Here is an 11,893-nt window from a genome sequence, read left to right on the forward strand (position 1 = left end):
TAGATCCAAGACTTCCTGTTTATTTGCACACAGCCCTGGGATGCTGCACGCCTGCAGGCTGGGGCAGCAGGGGCTGGGAATGGAGAGCTGTAGGTCACCTGAGGCTCAGTCCTTTTCTTCTCCATGGGTGATAATGTGGACCAAATTCTTGTAATCAAGATTGCCGGTGACGTCAGGGGGAAAGGCTGTGAACATCTGGTCGATCTGCGAGCAAGAACAGTGGGGTACAGAGATGCTCAGAATGGCAGGGGGCAGAGTGGGCCTGAGATCCTGGGAAGGACCCCAGTACCTCAAGCCAGACCTAGTCTATGACTGCTGTCATCAGGACTTGAGGTGGGGGAGAAGTCTATAGGCCCAAAAGTTACCTCTTCCTGGGAGCTAAGCCCAGACTGCTCTCCTGGCTCAGCTTCTGTGCCCACATGCTCTTGTATCTTTACCATCCCTACCTTGACTCAACCAGGGTGATCCAAGGTCCCCTAGACCTCCCTGCAACCTCCAGACGCCCAGCAGGGGAAAATGGAGACCCAGCTGTAGAGAAAGCTGCTGGGCAGGCCATGCTTAAGTGCAAGAGGGCCTGGTGGGGACTGTGGCTAAATGCAGGCACATGACCAGTTGTGGCCAAATGGCTAGAGAGGTCATATTCTTGGAGGGAAACCAGATATCAAAGTAGCTTATTTTACATGCAATCTCCCTGTCTAAAATGGATGAAGCTGGGTGTGGTGGTGCATGCTTTGATCCCAGCACCTGAGAGGCAGAGGCAGGTGTATCTCTGTGAGCTTGAGTCTAGCCTAGTCTACAGAGTGAGTTCCAGGACACTGAGGGGACAGAGAAACCTTGTTGGATGAAGCAGGCAAAGTGGTATCTGTGATCCCAGCATGAGTTTTAGGTCAGCCAGGGCTGTGCCCTGAGACCCTGTCTTAAAAGGCAAATGGCTTTGAATGGTCACTGTTGCTCCTCCTGTTTTTCTGTCCCCTGTTTATCTTGCAGTGTTGGGGATTGAGCCCAGGGTTGCATGTATGTCAGCTGAGTGTTCTGGCTCTGGCTACAACCCCTGCCTTGTTGAGCTTTTTATTTTGTGCCAAGTTTCCCAGGTTGGCCTTGAACTTGTTTTGTAGCCTGTGCTGGCCTGAATTTATAACCACTGGAAAACACTGCCCCAGCTCTGTGGTGGCAGTGTGCACTGTGAGCGTGGCATGTGACAGCAGATGTCCTTATCCCACTGACATATAGGGAGACTGAGGGACAGTGAGGCTAAAGTCTAAATAAAGTCCCATGAGTAATGGGGTGATAGCTGGTGCCTATGGGCGGTGTGCACCAGAATGAGACGGAGCCTCTGTGAAGGGGGCTGGCCGGTGGGGACCCTGGGGACACTGTACCTCCTCTTTGGAGAACCTCTCTGCTTGTGTGGTCAGCATCTCCCGGACACTGTATAAAGGAGAGAGGAGGTGATGGTGATGTGTGTTGAGGGTGGAAAGTGGGGACCCCTCTCCCTTAGGACCCACTCACTAGTCAGCCTTCAGCGACCCTTTGCCTTCAGGATCAAACACCTTGAATGCGTTGAGAATAGTCTCCTCGGGGTCAGCCCCTGCAAGAGAAGATAGGCCCACCCGTCTGCTGGGATTTGCTGGAGCCACAGGAAGTGACCTAGGTCCCCCCTGAGCCAGAGGGGCCAGAGCAAGGCTGCTTCCCTTAGAGGGAGACCTGGGTTTTGAAAGAGTGCCGAGAGTTGGCTCAACAAGAGGGCTTACTGTTCTTGCAAAGGACCAGTACCCACATGACAGCTCACAAGTTCCTACAACCTCAGCTCCCAATGATGTCACCTTCTCTGCCCTGCACGGGCACTGCACACATGTGTTATGCACACTCACACACGTAACAGATATGAAATCTTAAAGAGAAGGCTGTGGAAACAGCAGGAAATAAAATGCAAGAGAGGCAGGCCCTCACTCTGGGATTTTGTGGGTTGTGGGTAGGAGCTTCAAGCACGTTGGCTTTCTGTTTCTGAACTCACCAAGACTTATGGGTCAGAGGAGAACCAGCTCCTCAGATGCTCTGAAGTGTACCTGGAGTGGATGAGCCTAAGGCTAGGTAGATGAGCGGGAACAGGCCCCTACTGAAGCAGTGCCCCATGCTAGAGCAACATCCCATGCTGTACTAGTGCCTCTCAATGGGGCAGCGCCCCCTGCTGGAGGAGCCCAACAGTCCCCAGCTGAAGCATCCGCCTGACTTCTGCTGTTTTTCTTTGTATTACGTGTGTGGGTCTTTTGCCTGCATGTATGTCTTTGCACTAACTGTGTGCCTGGTGTCCAGTGCTCTGACCCATTGAGCTGCCTCTCCAGCTCTCCCATGCTAGTTTTCGATGGGTCCTTGTTCAGTTGTGAGCTACCCACCTTTTGCCTATGTCTCTTCTAGGGCTTAATGCATGCCCAGTGATAAACACACACACACACATGCACACTCTCACGTACACACATACGCTCACCTTTAAGTTTCTCCCCGAACATCGTGAGGAACACGGTGAAGTTAATTGGACCTGGAGCCTCTTTGATCATTTCGTCGATTTCCTCATTTTTCACGTTCACGCGTCCTGGCGGGAGACAGAGACTCAGAGCTGGGAGCAGGCGGCTGCTGTCCTTTTTGATCCCGCATCTAGGAAGCTGGTAACCATCAGGGACAGTGGTGTGTGTGTGTGTGTGTGTGTGTGTGTGAGTGAGAGAGAGAGAGAGAGAGAGACAGACAGACAGACACACAGACACACCCAGGAGTGTTTTCCAGCCAGAAACATCTGGAGTGATACAGTAGGCTGGTTAAAAAGTGTCACCAAGGCTGGGGACAGGGTTCGAAGGATTACGTGGTTGCCTAGCATGCACAATTCACTGGGTCTCAGTCCCAGCACAAACCAGGTGTGGCGATTAACTGACTGTAATCCCAGCACTGGGGAACATCAGAAGCACAAGGTTATCTTGGGCTACATATTTTGAAGTTGAGGCTAGCCTGAGGTACGTGAGACCCAAGCTCATCAAATAAAGTGTCTTCAGGCCTGAAACCTTTGACGCAAGTAAGAAATGCTTCTGTCACCGTGGTGTTCTTAGACAGACCTGTGAGCCAGGCAGGCAGGGAACTCAGGGAGCTCATCCCCGGTCTCTGAGGGAGCTCTTTCCTGCTGCCTCCCACGGCTCCAAAGAGCCACATACCTGCTTTCCCTCCTTCCACAGAGCACCATCTATGTGCAAACTAGACAAAGCTGGCCCCTTCCTTCTTAAGACCATATTTTTAAAATGAGAAGCTGCATTAGTCACAAAGGCGAACAACCCGCAGAGATGTTCGCCACGGCTGAGTTCTGAGGATGGGAGCCGGTGGTGCTGGAAGCCAGGCTCGCGCTGCTGAGATGTTAAATAAGCCCAAGCCCCAAACCAGATGACCTGGATAACTTGAAAGGCAGAAATCTGGAAGGATTTCAAGAATTAAGACCAAGGTGTTGACTGGAGTGTGGCCTTCTGGGTAATTCTGTTTGCTCCCCTTTTCCTTAGCAATTTGAGTTTTCTGTTTATGAGCCAGGAATTCGTTAAAAAAACAAAACAAAACAAAAAAAAAAACCTCCCCTCCCCCACTGGGTTGAATGCAAAGGAGAAAGTATGTGAAGGTCACCGGGGTTGTTTTAAAGGGCTTGTGGCAGCAGAGGCACTTAGCAGATGACAAATGGGCTCTTGGTTTCGTTTGATGCCTGTGACCCCACCCCCAACCCCCTTCCCTGGTGTGGGGTAGTGGTCAGTGCCACATACCTAGGGCAGCAAATGTGTCCCTTAGGTCATTCTTGTCGATGAAGCCATCTCTGTTCTGGTCCATGATTGTGAAGGCCTGTGTGGGGGGAGGGTCACTGTTCAGCTGAGACAGGGCAGGGACAAGGGAGGGGACATGGCAAGAGTAAAACCTGGTGACCTACAGGAGGTGACCTACAGGAAGTGGCCTTCCTGTCTTTTGAGTTAGTGTGGACAGAGGTACCCTCTTAGAATCTACTTATATGTAACTCTCTGACTGCAGCCGTCCACCCCTCCCCCAAGGGCCAGGTGAGAGGGAGGACCACACCACGATGCAGGGACAGGACTCTGATCCTGTCCTTCTTGGCTGTGGCCAGTGGCTTCACTTTGCCACTTTAGTTAGTGGCAAACCTGTTGAGGGCAACGGGGTTTCAGGGTTTCACGGAGAACCACACTCAGTTGCCTGAGGCTGCATGCCCTTCCTCCTTCAGCGGGTGGAGAGGGGACACACCGGTGTCAGCCACGATGGATGCTGTGCGTACAACCGAGCGCACTGGGAACCGAGGCCGGAGGGGAGAACCAGGAAGAGCCACAGGAGCCAGAAGCTGAACGAGGTCCCACCATCCTTCCTTGTCCCGCCCTTCCGCCCTGGCTCATCTTTTTGCCTGCCCTCCACCCCCAAGCGTAGGAGCGACTGAGGCTCTCTCAGGACACAGGCAACCAAAGCGCTGGTGGGACAGCCCTGAGCAGATCCCCAGTGGGCGACTGTGGCTATCCAGTGTCTACATGCTTTACCGGAAAAATCCCTGCATTTCAGCAAGGGGGTGGGCTTTCATGGATAATCCACACAAGCTACTATGATCAAGTACTTCTTTGGGGGTTCACACACAGTCTGGATACACCTGGGCACACATCATTTCCCTGTTTGGGTGTCCTGCTTGGGTGTAACACTCACCTCCTTGAACTCCTGGATCTGGGCTTGCTCAAACATAGAGAACACGTTGGAGCTTCCGCCCTCTATCCGCTTCTTAGCTTTCTTCGGTGCCTGGAGAGGAAACGTCCATTAGACACCAACTGAGCCTCAGGATCAGGACCTCGGCCTGGCCCTGTCACCTGGGTGAGCGAGTCTCTGGTCCCCAGACAACCAGAGAGACGAAACGACACCTCCAAACACTCAAACATATCATGCTGTCTTCTGTTCCGCCAAGGTGACAGGTACTGGAGGCTCAGAGAGGGTGAGTCACTTGTTTTGATCACACAGCCACAGAAACGCAAACATTCTGAGCCCCTAGCAGCTGTCCCTAACTCACAGATATTTCAAGGGTCCCTAACTCACAGATATTTCTGGGAGGCAGACACAGATATTTCAAGGGAGAAGAACCTTTTACATTTTCACATTTCAAAGAAGGAACCAGAAAAACTCTTCCTAGCTGCCTGAATGGGGGGAAAATTACAATTTGATCCTTAACAGTTTTCAGTCTCGTTGGGCAAGCTCTGGGAGTTACCGATTTCTTGAGGTCAGGATGCAGGCACCTCCCCACCCCCACCCCATTTCTCCTTGATTTCTTTTTGCAGGTCCCTTGGGGAGCTGCTATTATGGCTCCTTAGGGAAGCTGATTGGGGTCCCTCTGAGGGTGCAAGGTGCTTGTCCATCTAGGGCTGGGGAGACTCTTAAGAGAGCTTCCCCCCTCCTCCATGGGGTTCTTGGCTTGGGGGAGTGTGTATCTGCTGCCCACCCTGCATCTTCCCTCAAGGGTTCACTGACCACTCACCATGGTGTCTGAGGGCTGACTGCTGCCTCTGGAGAATTCAAGGAGCCTGCTGGCCTTCCTTTGCTGTGGAACAATAAATACCTCTCCCCTGGGGTTAAAAATAACCATGACCACTTTTGGCAGTTGTAGGTGAGGCAGAGGCCACCTAAGCCCCCCCACCCCATACCGTTCTTCTGAAGTAAGAGCTGCTCAAAGTCGGCCACCCGCCTGGGTGGACACGTGAGACCCAAAAATGCCTTCAAGGTTAAAGAGACAGTGGCCGGGGCCTAGCCTGTGAAGGGTGGTGTGGGCTCTCTGCTCCGCCATTGTCTCATGGGAAGAGTGTGACCCCGGAGGGGGGAGGGGAGAGGGGGAGGGGGAGAAAGCCTGAACTCTGCTCTGGATCCAGGCACCCTTGCACCTCAGGGCCTTTGCAGCTGCGTATTTTGGGCAGCCTCTGGCACGTTTGAGCCTCTTTGCTCAAATGTCACCCACCCTTGTCTTCTGCTTCTTTCCTTTGTGTCCCCACCCAGCCGCACAGGGACAGCCAGCTCCCGAGGGTGGGGTCTTCTCGCTGGCCTCTCCCTGTCCCATCTCCAGTTCTGAACATGAAAGCTGCTTGGTGGCTGCTACTCATTGATCGACTGGAGAAATGATAAATGCTTCACCCCATGGGAGCAAGGCCACCTTAGCAGCTGGGTCCCCATCTCATAGATAGGGAAAAAAAATCATCATCAACAACAACAAAAACCCCGAGGCTCAGGGAGGCAGGTCAACTACTGGAGACTGTGGTGGAGTAGCCTCTGTCCACCAAGTGTTGGGAGTATGTCACTTCAACAACAACTTTTCTTTTTGAGGCAGGGTTTCATGTAACCCAGGCTGGCCCTGAACTTGATATGTAGCTGAGGATAGCCTCACCAATGACAAATACAAAAAAGGAAACAGAGTTAACTCCATTTCATGTAGCCCAGGCTGGCCTTGAACTCATTACGTAGCCGGGGCTGGTTTTGGACTTCTGATCGCCCCACCCCTTGAGTGCTGGAATGAGAAAGATGAGATCCAGGCAACCTGCAGGAAACAACTGTTAGTCATTTCTACCTCAGGTCAAGATGGTCTCAATCTGTAGAGCACAAACGTGGCCATGCTATTAGAATAGTAGGGAGTGACACCTGTTATCCCAGGACACTGAGGCAGAGGGGTTCATGGACATCCTTGGCTACATAGTTCAAGGCTAGCCTGGGCTACATGACTGTCAACAAACCAAAACACCCATCAGTTAAACAAAGCCCCGTTCCCCTGGCTTCTGAAGATTGTGTTGAGGCACATGTCACTTGCCAAGTGCCGTGCGGTGGCTGAGAAACGAGATGACCCACAATTCTTGTGGGAGGCTGGAGATTGAAGGTTAGAGGTTACCATGAGTCTGGGCCCACAGAGGTGACCTGTCTCCATGGGCCACTGGGCCACTGTGCTGTCTGAGGAGCTGGTTTATGTTGCTGTGGGGGAAACGTTTGCAGATTTGGTGTAAAGCCCCAAGAGAGCCTCGGATCTGGAGCCCCTGTGGACCTCCATGACCTCTGCCGGCTCCTGCTCCTCCTGGCATACACGGACATGGCTGTTGGGCTCAGTGAAGGAGACAGAGGATTCTGGGAACATGGTGGCCCAGCGAGGGGACAGAGCCACATGGTCTGCAGACACTAAGGTCTCAGTACTCTCCGTCAGAGGCCAGGTCCTGCAGGAAGGATGCTGGGAAGACCCGGGGTGGGTCCATGAAGGCCTGGGGTGTGTTCTTGTCACAGTTCAGAGGAGCGGGGCACAGGGGCTGACAATGCTCTGTCCCTAGGCTCTTGGCGGACATCCGTCCTGTGACTCCGAGCTCTTGAGCTTGTGAGGTTTCTGCAGCCTAGGACTTTGTGGGAACCAGCCCCGAGTACCACGAAGCAGAGACTCAGGAGCCTCGAGGGGAACCGTCAGAGCTTCCGGAACAATTGAGAACAAAGCATATGGATTGCTTTCCCGAGCTGTTACAAAAATACAGCGGTAAACCCAGCGGCTCGGGCAGCCAAGCCCGCTTGCTACCTGGCAGAGCTGGTAGTCAGAAATAGAAATCGGACAGAGGGCTGAGACCGCTGTGGATGTGGAGACAATCCTTTCCTCTGCCCCTTCCAGCTCCTGGCAGCTGTCAGCATTCCTGGGCTCACATCCCCTTCACTGAAGCCTCTGCCTGGCCTTTCTGGTGGCTCAGTGTCCCTCACAGGTAGTCACAAAAAATAAAGCTTAAATGTGTTTAAACGCACAGAATAATACACACCAAAGAACAGATCAAAGCACACCCTGTCCCCACAAAGGAAACAAAGGCCAGATTGTATATAAATTATACCCAGTGGCTACAACATGAGGCCCTCAATTCTACCCGTCAAAACTTAGACCCACATCAAAGATGGGCATGGGTGGTGGTCTATCTGGTCAGCAAGTGCAGCCTAAGGACGGTAAGTCCCAGGCCTCAGTGAGAGACCCTGCCTCAAAAAGTAAAGCAGATGGTCTCTGAAAAATGACACCCAAGGTTGACCTCTGACCTCTACGTATACGCACAGGTCTATGTGGCTGGTAGGTGAACCCACCTGCATGTGAACACACACACATCACATGTATGTACACACACACACACACACACACACACACACACAGAGAGAGAGAGAGAGAGAGAGAGAGAGAGAGAGAGAGAGAGAGAAATTATTCCTTGACAATTTTAAGAGCTGGGAGAGAAGAAAATGTGGGCCATATTTATAAACACAAAAATGATTTTACCCCAATTCTAAGGGCTTTAAGTATTTATTTGAGCCCTACTGTGTGCAGGATCCAGTGTACACCAGGAGTCAGGGGATACTGGGGTTTACACCATGTCTTCCCTGAAGCTCCTGGGCTGGGAATTTGATCCCTAAGTTCGAGTTTGATAGTGATAAGGAGTGAAGTTTAGTAGAGTTGAATGAGGTTAGGTGAAGTCATGAGGATTCCCTCCCCCTCCCCCATCCCCTCCCTTGCCCCCTCCCCCACCATGGGAATAGTGACTTAGTAAGAAGAGGAAAACAGAACTCTAAACCCTTTGCTCTCAGCAGCCTTTAGCCTTCAAAGAAATAAATCTCTCGTGTTTGTAAACGAACCAGACACTGGTGTTGTGTTATAGTAACAACAACAATTAACTCAGTGGACATGAACTTAGAGACTCTTTTATTTTTTTAAAGATTTATTTATTTTTTATATGAGTACACTGTAGCCATTCTCAAACACACCAGAAGAGGGCATCAGATCCCATTACAGACGGTTGTGAGCCACCATGTGGTTGCTGGGATTTGAACTCAGGACCTTTGGAAGAACAGTTAATGCTCTTAACCACTGAACCATCTCTCCAGTCCCGAACTTAGAGACTCTTGGGGATGTATCCCCAACCGTCTACAGAATATTATATAGAGAAGTAATAACATTTATTTTTATTTTTGTCGTTGCTTGTTTATTTATTTGTTTTAGGTCAATCTCACGTAGCCCAGGCTGGCCCTGAACTGATTGTGAAGCAAAGGATGACCTTGAATCCTGATCCTCCAGTCTCCATCTCCCGAGTGCTGGGCTGACCCATTAAATGCCGTTGCTTTTAAAAGCCTAAGCATTGGTTATTCTTCTAAGCACGCAAGGAAACAACCCAAACAAAAAGCCTCAAATGCCCAACCTTAGGGAAATTTAAGTGCAATCCTGAGGGAGCCGACGGAGCTTCAGGTCCTGACATCCACACTAGAGGTGGAAACGTGAGTTACGGGACCCGATGATTCCAGCGTCAATCCCAGACTGAAAGGAAAAAAAGTTTCTTCGGTATGAAAGGAAGAACAGACGTGGCTGATGATGGTTCCGGTTGTGGGGAGTCAGCATGTGTCCCATGGGGGCTGCCCGCAGAGAGGAAACAGCTCCTGGGACTGAGGAGACGCCCGTGCTCAGAACAAGTTTGAGGAATCCTGAAGACGTCTGACAGAGCCCTTGGCAGAGAGCGACCCGGCTATTTAGGGAGTATCTGGGGTTCTATGGAGATGAACACAGAGGACTTTGGCCCATGGACCGAAATGTGATGTAGCATTTGTCTTCAGGCTAGAGCCTTCCGGAATATTGACTTGATTTTCCTTGCTTGGGTGTTGAGCAGCTGTATGACATCAGGTAGGTTTTTGCTTTCGGCCTCAGTATTCTAATCTGTAGAGTGGGCATGATAACCGTGTTACCCTCAAGGGTATATCATGTGTTCTGGCAATGTCAACATTTGTGATTATTTTGTGACTGTTGACCTGGGGACTCCTGTCGGGCTGAAGAGCCTGCGACCACCATTTCCCCCCAGGTCCAGCAAGTGGTCTGATCAGGTGAGGCAAGCATGAAAGTGACCCCCACCTTTTTGCACAGGCTGTGGGCACTACAGCACCCCAAAGCCAAAGCCTCCATCTGGCCCGGATACCTTCACCTGGGCTCACAGTGCTTTCTGAAGGTGTCCTGGAAGGAGGATACATGTTCTATTGGCCTCGGACCCTGGATGGCAGCTCAGCACTGCTGGGGGCCGTTTAAAGTAACAGTTGCCTTTCTGAAGATAAGAGTCAGCCAGCAGCTGAATCCGAGCTGTCAGAAGCCTGATGGAAGGTTAGGAAAGACAGGCTGGAGCTACCAGCTTTGTCATAAACAAGCAGATAAAATAAGGGCTGCAGAGAGGGCTTCGGTGTTAAGAGAACCCTTTGCTTTTCCAGAGGAATCGAGTTTGGTTCCCAGCACCCACGCTAAGAGGCTCAAAACTACTCTATCTGTAGCTGCAGGGATCTGTCGCCGTCTTCTGGTCTCCCAGGGTACTGCACTCTCACAGGCAGATCCATACAGACAAAACTAAATCTTAAAAAAGAAAACAAAGTCTGACAGGGTTCCTATTGTAAAGAAAAATTTGGGATAAATTGTGAGCAACTTGGGGACAAACAGGGGCAGAGATATTTTATGCCTTTATTTTTCTCTCTGTGTGGTCCTGGCTGTCCTGGAACTCTGTAGACCAGGCTGGCCTAAAAGCTCACAGAGATCCACCTGCCTCTGCCTCCCAAGTGTCAGATTAAAGGTGTGTGCTACCTTTACAACTACCTGGTTGTTTTTAAGCCTTTTACCCATAACTGTTTGAGACAGATTCTCACCATATAGCCCAGACTAGCCTTACACTTGTGATCCTCCTGCCTCAACCTCCCCAAGTGAGTTCAGTTTGGGGAGCGTTTGAACTCATCTTCTCTGCAGGTGCCTCTCCCATGCCAGCTGCCAGAGTGACTGTGTGTGTCAGCTGTCAGGAGCGAGGCCCCTTGTCCCAGGGCTGGTTTTGAAACTCCACAGCAGAGCCCACAAAACCCTGTGGGCATCAGGAGAGCCAAGGCTGGTCTGTGAGCTCTGGATGGCAGAACCAGGTGAGGCTCGCTGCTCTATTCTGGAGGTAGCCTTATCTTGACCAGCCTGCCTTGCGTGCCGGGCCCTTTAAGGAGGGTGATGGAGTCTGTGTCTCTGTAGAACTATCCTAGAGTGTGGCTGATGGCTACTGTCACCAAGGATAACGTATCTTCTCCTGTCAAAGCCACAGAGGTGTTGGTGACAGCTGCCCCTGGGAGTGGCGGCCACTCCAGCTATCCAGAGGGAATCAGGGGAGGTGGACCACCCCTTTCTGGGAACCACTGGGTGCTGAGTGCTGCTCTGGCAGGCACCATGGCTCTGTACTCCATAGGAGATGGGCACACAGGTACTACCTCAAACATTCTAGAATGTTCCTCAGCACAGCTGTGTCCGGTCAGTTCTGCTCTTACACCCAACACTGGCTAGGCCTAGAAGTGCCGCCGTGTGAGTTCCTACTTATCTTCGTTGTCCCCGTGTGGTTGCTGGGAATCGAACTCAGGACCCCTGGAAGAGCAGTCAGTGCTCTTAACCACTCAGCCATCTCTCCAGCCCCCAACCCCCTTTCTTTTGTACCCCTTTCACTCTCTCAGATCTCCAGACCCAAAACTTGATTCGGCCCTTGGCAGAATGTTCTTTTCTCTTCTGCCCCTAGGATACCTGTGGATACAGTTCCCTCTCATCCTGCCCCAGGTCTTATCTAAGGCAGTGGCTCCCAATTGCTTTGAGGTCTCCCCTCCGTTCCCACCATACCCCACACTTCACACACACATACCAACTCTTTCCTCAGTGTCCCGCCCTGATGACTACTCTCCCCCTCCTTAGCCTGACAGTTAAGATCCCTTAGCAGTTGACCTTGACCGACTAGATTTCGACAGTCACCGAATGTCGGGGTTCCAGGTGAGCTTTCCTGGGGGGTCCTGGACACGTGAATTCACCAGATCAAACCTTGAC

At 51.6% G+C, this 11,893-nt stretch overlaps 1 protein-coding gene across 1 annotated transcript; it reads right to left on the reverse strand.

Annotated features, from left to right (window-relative positions):
• Positions 1–5,595, reverse strand: MYL2 (myosin light chain 2). The gene is made up of 7 exons (XM_080940869.1): positions 5,531–5,595; positions 4,714–4,803; positions 3,783–3,858; positions 2,483–2,587; positions 1,507–1,585; positions 1,377–1,425; positions 1–204 (listed from the first exon to the last, which is right to left on the reverse strand). Exons 1-7 carry the CDS (start codon positions 5,531–5,533, stop codon positions 106–108), a joined length of 501 nt encoding a protein of 166 aa, XP_080796995.1. The 5' UTR covers positions 5,534–5,595; the 3' UTR covers positions 1–105.
• Positions 5,596–11,893: the final 6,298 nt, after the last annotated feature.

This window comes from Micromys minutus (genome assembly GCF_963924665.1).
Source record: "Micromys minutus genome assembly, chromosome: 29".
Taxonomy (NCBI): domain Eukaryota; kingdom Metazoa; phylum Chordata; class Mammalia; order Rodentia; family Muridae; genus Micromys; species Micromys minutus.